This window comes from Rhinolophus ferrumequinum, chromosome 12 (assembly GCF_004115265.2).
Source record: "Rhinolophus ferrumequinum isolate MPI-CBG mRhiFer1 chromosome 12, mRhiFer1_v1.p, whole genome shotgun sequence".
Classification (NCBI taxonomy): Eukaryota; Metazoa; Chordata; class Mammalia; order Chiroptera; family Rhinolophidae; genus Rhinolophus; species Rhinolophus ferrumequinum.
The window spans coordinates 9,339,755-9,353,010 of record NC_046295.1 but is presented as its reverse complement, the minus strand read 5'-3'; the positions used below and the strand labels follow the sequence as shown (position 1 = coordinate 9,353,010).

The following is a 13,256-nucleotide window of genomic DNA, read 5'->3' as shown; positions in this document are numbered from 1 at the left end:
TCCATGAGCTACTCTTCCATCATCACTGTAGGAGAAGGAACAGCAGAGAATGTATAGGATGAACAGGTCTTCATGGGACTTGTTTTACCACTGATAGTCATATTTCACTACCTAAATTTGGTGACTTTCTTTACTGCAGTAGAATGAAAGAGTGCCTGGGAAATTTAGACCAGTCGTGGGCCTAAGGACTAAAGAAAAATGAACATGTAGTATGTGGGATAGGTGTCTCGTTTTATTATGTTTATTATTTATATATATATTATATTGTGGATTGACTTCTGGCAGGATTTCCCAAACGCATTAACTTCCTAAGATATCTTTCATCTGCTCGATATACTATGAGGTCTCTACTGCTCTACGAATTTTCTCCTGTACTGAGAAGGGAGGCTTCTGCCTGAAGTTATCACACATTTATTACATTCTACAGTTTTTCATTGTGTGAATTCTCTACTCCGTGAGATTCAATCTTTGACAGAAAGCTTTCACATTTTCATTACACAGTCAGTATTTCTCCACAGTGTAAGTTCGTTGATGGTTGAGTTCATAGAGAATATTTCCTTTATTCATTACCTTCACAGTGTTTCTTTCCCCAGAGAATTCTCTGATGTCCAGTAAGGACTAAACTTATCCCTAGTGGCTAAAATACTGTCTATAGATTTCAAGGTTTTCCTTCCAGAGTAAGTTCTTGTGACAGACTGAATGTTTGTGTCCTCCCCAAATTCATCTGTTGAAATCTTATCCCCAAGGTGCTGGGATTTGGAGGTGCTGGGATTTGGAGTTGCAGGCCTTTGAAGGTGATAAAAAGGACCCAAAGAGTTCCTTTGCTCTTTCCCACGTGTTAAGACACCGCAAGAAAATGGCTATCTACAAACCAAGAAGTTGATCCTCACCAGACACCAAATCGACCAACACCTTGATTTGGGACTGCCACTTTCCAGAACTGTGGGAAAGCAATGTTTTTTATTTAAGCCAACCACTTTATTTGTTATAATAGCCTGACTGGACTAAGACAGTTCTCTTATGTTTAGTGAGGAGCTTCCTGAGGAACTTCCATGTTCATCGGCTTAATAAATTGTGGTCCCTTCTCTGATTTCTGCAATCTTTTCTTGACTCTGACTTGTAATTTTCCCTACAGTCTTCATCTTTAGGATTTCTCCCCTGTGACTTCTCTGATGTTCTCAAATTGTGATTTCTGGCTGAAAGCATTTCAAGTTCCACAACCTTTACACGGTTTTCAATGTGTGTGAGTTCTGTGAGGTAATGCAAGACTTGATGTCTGGATGAAAGTTTTTCCACAATCGTTACATTCATGTTTAATTCCCTGTGAGTTTTCTGATGCTCTCTGAGGTTTGAATTCTGCTGGAAATCTTCCCTACGTCTATCACATTTATGAGGTTTCTCCCTGGTGCGAACAAGAGGATCAAAATATGCCACCCCAAATTATGCCACTTTGGCAAAAGGATGATCTTCAGCTGAAAGCAACTGAAAAACAATAGACACAGAAAAACCTTTTCATAACCTTCACCCATCTGCCGAAAGGCAGGACATAAATCTCCTTTTATAAATGTGTTCCCCATGCCCTCTGTGTATAATCAAGAGCAGACAACTCGTATCATTGGAGATGGCACCAACTAATATCTGCATAAACAAATCTTCATGAAATAACACTTATATTCCATTGGTTTCGCCGTCTATTTACCTTCCCACAACTTACCACCTGTGTAAATTCTAAACACTTTTCCCTTGTGTGGACACTTCTTTGCAAATGTATTGTCCTTTTGTTAAAATGTCATATAAGCTGACGGGACTTATCACCTCACGGAGTTTTCATTTCATTTATGTGACGCTCTCCATATGTATATGAAATAAACCTTTTTCTCCTGTAAGTGTCTTTCAATTTGCAGGGCTCCAGCCACTGAATATAACAGAGTACAAGAAAAAGTTACTTTTCCACCCCTTGGCTTTTTACATCTGACAACTCTCTTAAGATTATCTCACATTACCACCTTTATAGGATTTTTCACCTTTGTGAGGTTCCTGATGTTTTCACAGGTGAGTCTCATTGCTGAAATTGTGTAAATCACTGCACTCCCCTGTATGAATTTTGAGAGCTAAATTGCAAACAAAAGCTGTTCTGCATTAGTTACATTCATAGCGTTCCCTCCCAGAATGCAGACCTGACGAATTATAAGGACTGACTTCCAAAGAAAAATTTCCTCACATTTCCTACATTCATATGATTTTCCCAGGTATAAACTCTCTGATGTCCTTTGGATATGACATGAAAATGAAACTCTTCCAGATTCATAGGGTTTCTCTGCTGTGGTGAGTGCTCTGATGTTTTCCAAGGTTTGACTTCTGGTTGAAAGCTTTTCCACATTCATTACATTCATAGGGTTTCTCACCTCTGTGAATTCTCTGATGTTTTCTAAGGTTTGACCTCTGCCTGAAAGGTTTTCCACATTCATTACATTGATACGGTTTCTCCCCTGTGTGAGTTCTCTGATGTTCTCTGTGGTATGACATGGAGGTGAAAGCTTTCCCACATTCACTACATTGGTAAGGTTTCTCCCCTGGGTGAGTTCTCTGATGTTTTCCAAGATTTGACTTCTTGTTGAAAGTTTTACCACATTCATTACATTTATAGTGTTTCTCACCCGTGTGAGTCTTCTGATGTTGTGTAAGCTCTTTTTTGCGTGTGAAAGTTCTCCCACATTTAACACATTCATAGTGCTTCTCTCCTGTATGAGTTCTCAAATGTATATTCAGGACTTGCTTCCAGAGGAAAGTTTTCCCACATTCATTACATTGATAGGGTTTTTCCTCTGTGTGAGTTCTCTGATGTTCTCTGAGGTGTGACATGGAGGTGAAAGCTTTCCACATTCATTACACTCATAGGGTTTCTTCCCTGTGTGAGTTCTGTGATGTTTCCCAAGGCTTGACCTCCAGGCATAACTTTTACCACATTCATTACATTGATAAGGTTTCTCCCCTGAGTGAGTTCTCTGATGTACAATGAGGGATAATTTCCAGGGAAAAGCTGTCCCACATTCATGACATTCATAAATTTTCTTACCTGTGTGACTTCTTTGATATAAAATGAGTGACGACCTCCTAAAGAGAGATTTTGGACATTCATTACACTCATAGTGTTTTTTCCTCACATGAATTCTCTGCTGTACAGTGAAGGCTGCCTTAGAACTGAAACTTTGCTCACGTGTTTTATGATCACAAGATAGCTCTATTGTGTGAGTTCTCTGTTGCATGTTAATGGCTAAATTGTAGCTCAAGTTTTTCCCACACTCAAGGGGTTGCTCTCCTGTGTGATTTCTCTGATATTCTCTAAAATGAGCTTTTTGAGCAAATGTTTTCTCTCTTCTATCAGTTCTCTGAAATTTAGCAACCATTCTGAAATTGTTCCCAATTTTATTACATTGATCTTCATGAAATCCACACTGACTCTTCTCTGTGTGAATACTTGGAGAGACAACAAGGGCTGAGTCAGCACATAGTTTTGTTCCAAATTTATAATAAAACCTCTCTTTTGTGTAAGCACTCTTCCATGTAATGGAGGAAGCCTTATCATGCAAAGCACTACCCTGTTCATCATAATCAAAAGACTGCCCCAAAGTAAGTTCGTCCACACAACTATTAATAAAAATTTGGGAAGACTTCTCTCCAGTGTTTGTTCTCTCAGTTCTAGTATTGGAATGAGACGAATTAAATTCATCAGTCTTCTTTTTTGAGTCATTATGTGGAGCCAATGGGTAGAGACCAAAGTATCTAGGCCGCACACTGTCACATGAAGAGATTAGTTTTCTTGAAGGAACAATGTCTGTGTCCAGATTAAATGGTTTTCCTGAAACTTTCTCTTGCTGTGTAGTCACTGGTCTGTTGGTGGTGAATAAAACTTGACATAAATACTTGTCTTGGTTTACCTGGCTATCCTCTAAAAGATCACGTCGGTAGTCTTCTGAAAAAGAGAAAGTTAAAAAATTCCTTATGAAATTCCAACAAATTTCCTTAAAAAATTCCAACATATTTTTAATGTAAAAGTCTTACAGACCTATGTCCTACTATATGTTTAACTTTTTTTTTTCTAGATAAATTCTTCTAACATTGTAGTATTTCCAAGTATATATTAACTATACTCACTTTACGTGGGAGGCAGGAGGCTTGCTACAAGTGGAAAAAGGAAAAAAACTTGGAGGTGAACATTGTATGTATTTTGGCATTTTAAAATATAATTTTCAAACTTGGGCATAAAGGAATGAAACGATGAATTGGGAACATAATAGTTTTAAGAAAGTTGGGTCCTAGGGACAAAATCAGAGAACGTTTTGAATTCAACATCAACAAAAATACAAATAAAAAATCATGCTTAAGAGTTTTTAGGGGTTCCAACAGAGAAAGGGTTTGGATTAAGGAGATTATCAGGATCTCGGTTCTTAAACAATCAAATGCAGATCAAAATGGTAGGATACTCATCAGTCTATATGCTTCCGTTCAGTGGTTCCACTTTCTCAGTCTACATATCAATACCACAATATGTTTATAATGGAACACATTTCCTCATATTTAAAGAAACAATCCTAAAACCCAAGTTCTGATTCTGCTGTCATTCTTCGGAACACAAATGCACAAGAGGAAGTGCAAAAGTGACTGGAGGAAAACCACCTTTCCACCTGGATGGGATTCATTGCTGTATTCTGGCTCTGGTACTTTGGTTTTTATTACTGTCATTTAAAAGTAAATGTTTATTGACCAGAAAATCCTGAGTATCACCTTTTCAATATGCTCTTAAAACCAGTTTTAATGCTGTCCCATATGTAACTCTGGTTTCTATATACTTTTCAACATACCTGATTGCTACTGATTGTGAGAACCTTAAGGATCATGTTTCAAACTGCTCCCATAAATTTTGGAAATATCCTTTATATTTAGCTATCATAAAAGAAAAATATTGTAGAAAATAATGAGTACATGCGTGCAATGTTAACACACACAGATGTATTTTTACATTTCCCAATAAAATCATAAAAAAGGTAGGTGGGAGTCAAGCCATATTAGATTAAGAAAATAATACCAAATGATAACTCAAATGTACAGTAAAAAATGAAGAGAAACGAAAATTAACAATACATTAACATACATAACATATGTATCAAAAATTAAAATGTAACAATACCACAAAGGGGGTGGGAGGGGGTAGGGGGATGGTTAGGAAGAATAAACCTACATACGAGTAACCTGTCTATACATCTCTAAAATTAAGTTAAGATAAACTTGATGTGGATTCTGATCAGTGCAGGTGTATATGGTAAACTCTAAAAAATGTTGTGAAAAAGATCATTAAAGAAACTCAAATGTTACATTAAAAAATATTCACATACTACAAAACAGTAGTGGAGAAATAGAGGAGAAAAATACACAACACATTTAGAAAACAAAATGTAAAATGGCAGACAAATATCCACCAATTATAGATAATAACATTAAATGTGAAAGAACTAAACAATCCAGACAAAAAGCAGAGATTTTCACACAAGATTAAAAGAAAAACAAAACAACCAAGATCCAATTACATCCAACTACATGGTGTCTAAGGAGATACACATTAAATTCAAAGATACAAAGATCTTGAAAGTAAAAGCATGGAAAAAGACATTTTCACGCAGACAGCAACCATAGGAAAGCTGTATTAATATCAAACAAAATATATTTTAAATTAAAAAATGTTAGTACAGATAAAAGAGGGTATTTATAATCACAAAGGTTAAATCCATCTAGAAGACATTATAATAATTATAAACATATACACATCCAACAATTGAGCCCCAAAATACCTGAACTTAAAACTGGCAAGTAAAAGAAAAAATAGACAATTAAACAATAATGGTTGGAGACTTCACTGTCACACTTTCAATAATGTAGAGAGCAACTACTAGGTGTGAAATAGAGGATTTCAACAGAACTATCAGCCAACTAAACCTAACAGACATATATACAGCACACTCCACACAACAGGAGCACAATTCACACTCTTCTAAAAGGAACATAAAACAGTCTCCAGGACATGCCATTTATTAGACTACAAAACAAACTTCAATAAATTTAAAAGTATATAAATAATAGAATATATTTTCAGTCCACAAAGGAATGATACCAGAAATCAGGAATAGAAAGAAATGTCAGTAATTCAATGTAAAAATTGAATACCAGTATCCTCAATAACTCATGGATCAAAGAGAAAATTACAACGGAAATTGAACATACTTTATAATGACAAAAAGTGAAGGCATGACATACCAAAACTTATGGGATGAAGAAAAAGTGTTTAGAGGGAAATTTACAGATATGACCAAATATACAGTTGACCATTGGACAATGCAAGGCTCGGGGCCCCAACCAGCGAACAGGTCAAAATCCACATGTTAACTTTTGACTCCCCAAAAACTCAGTTATCACTAGGTGTTCGCGGGTGGGGTGGGAGATGCTTTCAGGATGACTCCATGCCACGGATACTAAAATCCACAGCTACTCAAGTAACTTATATAAAATAATATTAAAAAATGCATATAGTTGGCCCTCCACATCCATGGATTCACAATCAGATATGAAAATACTGTTTTCAATCCACAGTTGGTTGACTCTGCAAATGCCAAAATCCAGGGATCTGCAGGCCAGACTGTATATTTATTGAAACAAATCCATGCATAAGTGGACCTGTGCAGTTCAAACTCATGTTGTTCAAGGGTCAAGTGTATTAAGAAAGAATACACTCAAATCAACAACCTAACACTTCCATCTTCATGTAAAGGAAAAACAAGAGCAAACTAAAACTAAAGCAAGCACAAGGAAACAAACAGCAAGCACATGGAAACAAACCATAAAGACTGGATTAGAAATTCATGAAACAAAGAATAGAAAATCAACTGACAAATCTTTACTTAGCTTAACCAGACCAAAAAGAGAGATGACTCAAATTATTAAAATCAGAAATGAAAGAGAAGACATTACTATTGACGATCCAGAAATAAAAAAGGATTATAAAGGAATATTATGAACAACTGTATGGCAGTATATAACACAGATAAAAGGGACAAATTCCTGGAAAGACACAAACTATAAAATCTAACTCAAGAAGAAATAGAAAGTCTGAATAGAGTTACAACAAGAAACTGAATTAGTAACCAAAACACTACCCACAGAGAAAAGCCCGTGCCCATATGGCTTTAACAGCAAATTCTACCAAATATTTAAAGAAACAATAATACCAATTCTTCACAAACTCTTCCAAATAATAGAAAAGAGAATACTTCCTACCCCATTGAATAAGGCCAGCATTACACTGATACCAAAACTGGATAAAGACATCACAAGGAACTAAAGACCAATACCTTTAGTGAATACAGATGCAAAAATCCCCATCGAAATACTAGCAAACTGAATCTGGAAACATACCAAATGTATTACATAGCTTGACCAATTGCGATTTACCCCAACTATGAAAGGTTGGGTAACATCCAAAAATATCAGTGTAATTCACCACATCAACAGAAGTTTAAGAACCACACGATCATCCTCATAGACATAGAAAAAGCATTATGACAAAACTCAACACACTTTCATGATAAAAATACTCAACAGACTAGGAACAGAATGGAACTTCCTCAACCTGATAACGGGTATCTAAGAAAACCCCACAGCTAGCATCACAGTTCATGATCAGATGCTGGAGCTTCCCCACTAATATTAGAAGACAGGACGTTCACTCTCAGCACTTATATTCACTATTGTACTACAGGTTCTAGCTGGGTCAATTAGGCAACAAAAACAAAAGTTATCAAAAGAAATAAAATAATATTCACATGTGAAATAGCAGCAAGAATTCCAAGGAGGGCTGTTAGACGTCAGACATGAACAATGGAGTCAGACTCAATTACCATTGACCTCTTATATTTGATGAGTGAAAGGTGCTATGTTCCACTTAATTGGATTTGAACTCATGAGCTAATATTGCACCCTATGAGGACTGCAGCCTAAGGTTGTAAAGAAAGTGAAAGTTGTTTGTTCAAGAGCCCAGTACTGTGTACTTTGAGTAGTGACAAAAGTACTTTGGGGCCGGCCCAGTGGCTCAGGCGGTTAGAGCTCCATGCTCCTATCTCCAAAGGCTGCCGGTTCGATTCCCACATGGGCCAGTGGGCTCTCAACCACAAGGTTGCCAGTTCAATTCCTCAAGTCCCCCAAGGGATAGTGGGCTCCGCCCCCTGCAACTAAGATTGAACACGGCACCTTGAGCTGAGCTGCCGTTGAGCTCCCAGATGGCTCAGTTGGTTGGAGCACGGGCTCTCAACCACAAGGTTGCCAGTTCGATCCCTCGACTCCCCAAGGGATGGAGAGCTCCGCCCCTGCAACTAAGATTGAACACGGCACCTTGAGCTGAGCTGCCGTTGAGCTCCCGGATGGCTCAGTTGGTTGGAGTGCGTCCTCAACCACAAGGTTGCCGGTTCGACTCCCGCAAGGGATGGTGGGCTGTGCCCCCTGCAACTAGCAACGGCAACTGGACCTGGAGCTGAGCTGCACCTGACACAACTAAGACTGAAAGGACAACAACTTGACTTGGAAAACAGGCCTGGAAGTACACACTGTTCCCCAATAAAGTCCTGTTCCCCTACCCCAATAAAATCTTAACAAAAAAAAAAAAAAGAAAAAAGTACTTTGGTCATCATCGATGACATCTAGCACTTCAAAGGAGTGTCTTCAAGATGCCTTGTATCATGGCTTTAGTATGGCCAGACTCATGTGTAACCTTGATTTATATGTTTGGGTATCGGTGAGGCAAGATGTTCAGACTTCTTTCCCCCAAAGGCGGCTAACCTGGACAAGGAATTGTGGTTGCCATTGGACAACCAGACAGTCAGTTCATTGGCAATGGCCCAAATGTCTGTAAATTGGTGCAGATGGGACCAAAACTGGCTAGTGCATCCTCCAGTGCCAAGATGAGTGCTTGAACTTTGGCCAATAGTACCGTCTTGGGTCCCATCTTTATTATATAAATCCCAGTGAAAGGAGGTACAAAAGCAGCCTTCCAGGGAGTTCCATTATGTGACACAGTGGCACTACCATTTGCAAAATGTAGGAAGTCTTTCTGCTGTTCACTCAGTTCATCTCAAGAATTCCCCACGGTGTCAAGGGGTTTGGAATAAGGATGACCTCCTCCAGCCTTGCGCCATCTACCAAGGGACTGAGGTCAGGCAAGGCCAGCTCCTCCTGCATGTGGGATGAACAAGAGAGCTCGTGTGTGTATCTATCCTGTAATATCACTCCCGCTTCAGCCAGGTCTCACTGGCCATCCCGAGGTTGAGGGACACTGCTTCTAGGACACACGGCACAGTGTGCAGATGGGTGCTGACAGTCACAGATTCAGGACGTGTGAATATCTATTTCCAGGAAAGGCAAGTGTGCACTGAAGAATGCGGCTCTAATGGCATGTCACACGGTAACGGGGGCACTTTCCTGCACCGGAGGCTCATGGGCATTTCATGGGAAGCATGGGTGGTCCAGAAAGTCCAAGAGGCATGAGAAGAGGTTGCTAAAGCCTCTAAAGCGAGAGTCTCTCAGGGACAGGAATGCCTATTTCATTACAATTTAGACCTATTCTAGATTGTTTGGTTGTAGGAAACCCCACTGAAAGTGGACGATTTCTGATAAATATTATAAAATTTCTTAAAGGGAATAGGTTGTCATCAGACCTTCAAAAAAAAAAATCTAACGGTACTTATAACATTGAGGGCGCGGAGAGTGCCAAGAGCTGTTTTATGAATCAGGAATAGAGCAGTCTCTCAACTGACCAAATAATTCCCAGGAATTTGACTAAGGTGGTGCGGTTTTTGTACTGAGGGTGGGACAATGGCCCATTACGTTTTGTGAGCTCTTTTATGAGTATCTATATGTCCTGAATGACTGTGTCAAATGCATCTACTCAGAGGAGCATGTCATCAATGTAATAATCCTATCTGTGCTCCTGAGGAAAGTTGGATGTGGTTAAGATCTCGCCTGCAAAGACTGGGTGCAATGGCATAACTGAGGGGGGCGGTCACTGAGTTCCATTTGTCAAGCTAACGAAGCGTAAGTGTCAGACATGTAATTTCATTACCTTTATTGTGTCAGTAGGTCCATGATGCACTACAACGGGTGCTCTGTGACCACATTGATGCCAAGCAAGAAAGGAGTAGACTTTATGATTATCTTGCCCAGATGTGAGGCTTCTCAGCTGTCAGAGCTAGACAATCAAAAACGTAGACAGACTATTTAATGAGGAAACACCAACAAAGAAGACAAATAAATCTACACCCAGACACAAAAGAGTCAGACATCTGAAAACGAAGGGAAAAAAAATAAACTTGTGAAAGCAGCAAAACAAAAGCAACCTTACCTATAGGGGGAAACAACTGGAACAACAGTGATATCTCACGAGAAACCAAAAAGGCTGTAAGAAAGCGGCACAATTATTCAAGTGTGGAAAAGGGTTACCCAAAATTCAATATGCAGTGAAAATATCTTCAGGAATAAAGTGTAAATCAAGACATTCTCAGATGAAGCAAAATTTAGACAATTTGTCCCCAGCAGGACTACAAGAATGGATACAAAAATTGTCGAGATAGATTGCAAATATTCACATTCCTGAACCAGATAGATTGCAAATATTCACATTCCTGAACCATCAGGGGAAAAAAAGCACAAGAGAAGGGGTAAAAAATTTAGGTATAGCAGTCCTCTCTTAGCCGTGGGAGATATATTCCAGCAACCCCCAGAGGATGCCTGAAACTGCAGACAGTACCAAACCCTGTATGTACTATGTTCTTCCTATACATACATACCCATGATAAAATTTAATTTATAAATTAGGCACAGAAACAGACTAACAACAATATCTAATAATAAAATAGAACAATTATAACAATATACTGTAACTAAAGTTATGTGAATGTGGTCTCCTGCTCCAGGCAAACTAGCACAAGTTTCCTTTTCCTCCTCCACCATTTCAGATAGAAGACTTGTTCTTACTGTAGATTGTAGCCCCACTTCAGCATAATTTGTTTTCTTATTAAGTCAAGAACATTTACCTTTTTACTGAAAGGAAGCACTTTACGGATTCTCTGCGGCATATCCGAATTGCCAGCACTACTATTATCGTGCTTAGGGGTCATTATGAAGTAAGATAACGGTTACTTGAACAGAAGCACTGCAACATCCTGACAGTCGGTCTCAGAACCGAGATGGCTACTAAGTGACTGACGGTTGCATATACAGTGTGGAGACTATGGAGACAGAGTCCCAGAGAGCAGTTTCCAGGCTCTCGGCCTCATGTGGAAAGGTGCTGGCTCGGGTAGTAAATGACCATCAACTGTGATTGGATGGTCGTCGGCTGTGACTGGTTGGCCATCGGCTGTAATCGGTTGGCCAACTGGCCACTGATATAACTGCCGTGACTCCGTTGGTTGGTTGGTTGGTTGGCAGGCAGAAAAGTGGACAGTAGATTGCGGATTGTGTGGATCCTACTTCTTGTGTCTCGCCCGGCTGCCAGCGAGAATATAGTGGTATGACTCCATCTATGGCTTCGTCGGTGTTCCTTTTTGGCCTCACCATATCCTGCGTTCTTATGTGGGGAGCGGGAGCTGACATCCCGCGTGAGTCCCTGCATGACAAGACACTGGACAAAAGAATGACTTATGTCCCACGAGGAACAACCTAGATTTCATCATGCTTTGAGGATAAGGCAAAATTTTAAAATTAAGAATTGTTTACTTCAGGAATTTTCAATTTAATCTTTTCTGACCTCAGTTGACTGTGGGAAAGTGAAACAATGGAAAGCAAAACCATGGATATGGGGGGACTACTGTATAGGCAACAGATATTCCTTGTCTTACGTTTTCAAAACTAGTTTATGGTGGAAGCAACATTATGACTGTCTGACCTACTTATTAGTATGTGGAGAGAAAATATTTGACAAAATCACATTATTTAAAAAAAGGTAAAAGGAGGTACACTTCATTCAAACTAATAAAACGTGAACACTAGCAGCCTGCCATAATTTATATAAAATGGAATTCCTAGAGAAAGCATTAAAAATATATATATATATATAGGAAAACTTCAAAAACACCATAGGCAGATCAAAATGGAACTCTAAAATATTTTGAAGTAACGCACATGAAAGAAAAGAAAAAGAAACAGAAGACAATAATAAACAGCAGGCTTAAACCTAACATATCAATAATTACATTGTGGGGAAAGAGTCCCAGAGAGCAGTCTCCAGGCTCTGGCCTCACGTGGAAAGGTGCTGGCTCCGGTAGTAGATGGCCATCATCTGTGACTGGTTGGCCATCAGCTGTAACCTGTTAGCCAATTAGCCACTGATATAAATGCTGTGGCTGTGTTGGTTAGTTGGTTGGTTGGCAGGCAGAGAAGCGGACGGCAGATTGCGGATTGTGTGGGTATTACTTCCTGTGTGTGGATCCTACTTCCTGTGTGTCTCACCTGGCTGCCAGCGAGACTGGGGGCAGGACGACCCCTTGTATGGGGTACTGGCGGATGTTTGCTCCCTGTGTCTACAACCCAGCCGCCAGTGAGAATATTGCGGTATGACTCCCCTATCTATGGCTCTGTGGGTGTGCCTTTTTGGCCCTGCCATATCCTGCGTTCTTATGTGGGGAGCGGGACCAGAGGCCCCGCATGACACACTGCATGACATACATCAAATGCAAATGATCTAAAGACAACTTTAAAAGACAGATGTGTTTATAAACAAACTGACTATGTACTGTCTACAAGAAACTCACTTGAAAGGAATCATGTGGGAAAGTATAAAATTAACAGACCAGAAAAAGGTATACCATGGAAACATCAAAATAAAAATTAAAAAGCTGAGGGGCTATATTACTATCAGATAAAGGAGACGGCACAGCAAAGAATATGAAGAGAGACAGAGAAGGACAGTACATAATGATTAAAGGAACAATCCACAAAAATGACATGTCAATAAGAAAAGTGCATATCACAACAAGAGAGCTTCTAAACATATGAAGCAAAAACTAAGAGAATTAAAAAGAGAAATAGACAAATCCATAATTATAATCAGACCCTTCAACAACCCCGTCTAGCAACTGATAGAACTAGACAGAAAATAAGCAGATACACAACTTAACAAAACCATCAACCAACATGCTCTCATAGACATTGATAGAAAACTC

General features: G+C 39.2%; 2 protein-coding genes across 2 annotated transcripts in view; both read right to left on the bottom strand.

Annotated features, from left to right (window-relative positions):
- Nucleotides 1–2,304: 2,304 nt before the first annotated feature.
- LOC117032066 (zinc finger protein 782-like) lies at nt 2,305–3,407 on the bottom strand. Its single transcript, XM_033123223.1, is given in 2 exon segments — nt 2,305–2,873; nt 2,876–3,407. Coding segments are annotated over 2 exon segments (1,101 nt in total).
- A 337-nt stretch (nt 3,408–3,744) lies between these two features.
- The window catches only part of LOC117031781 (zinc finger protein 37A-like), a 49,143-nt gene continuing 39,631 nt past the window's right edge, over nt 3,745–13,256 (bottom strand). The window contains exons 4-6 of the mRNA XM_033122478.1: nt 10,439–10,492; nt 10,160–10,285; nt 3,745–3,973 (exon numbers count right to left, since the gene is read on the bottom strand). Coding sequence (XP_032978369.1) covers nt 10,248–10,285; nt 10,439–10,492 — 92 coding nt within the window. The 3' untranslated portion in view covers nt 3,745–3,973; nt 10,160–10,247. The remainder of the gene's footprint in view (nt 3,974–10,159; nt 10,286–10,438; nt 10,493–13,256) is intronic.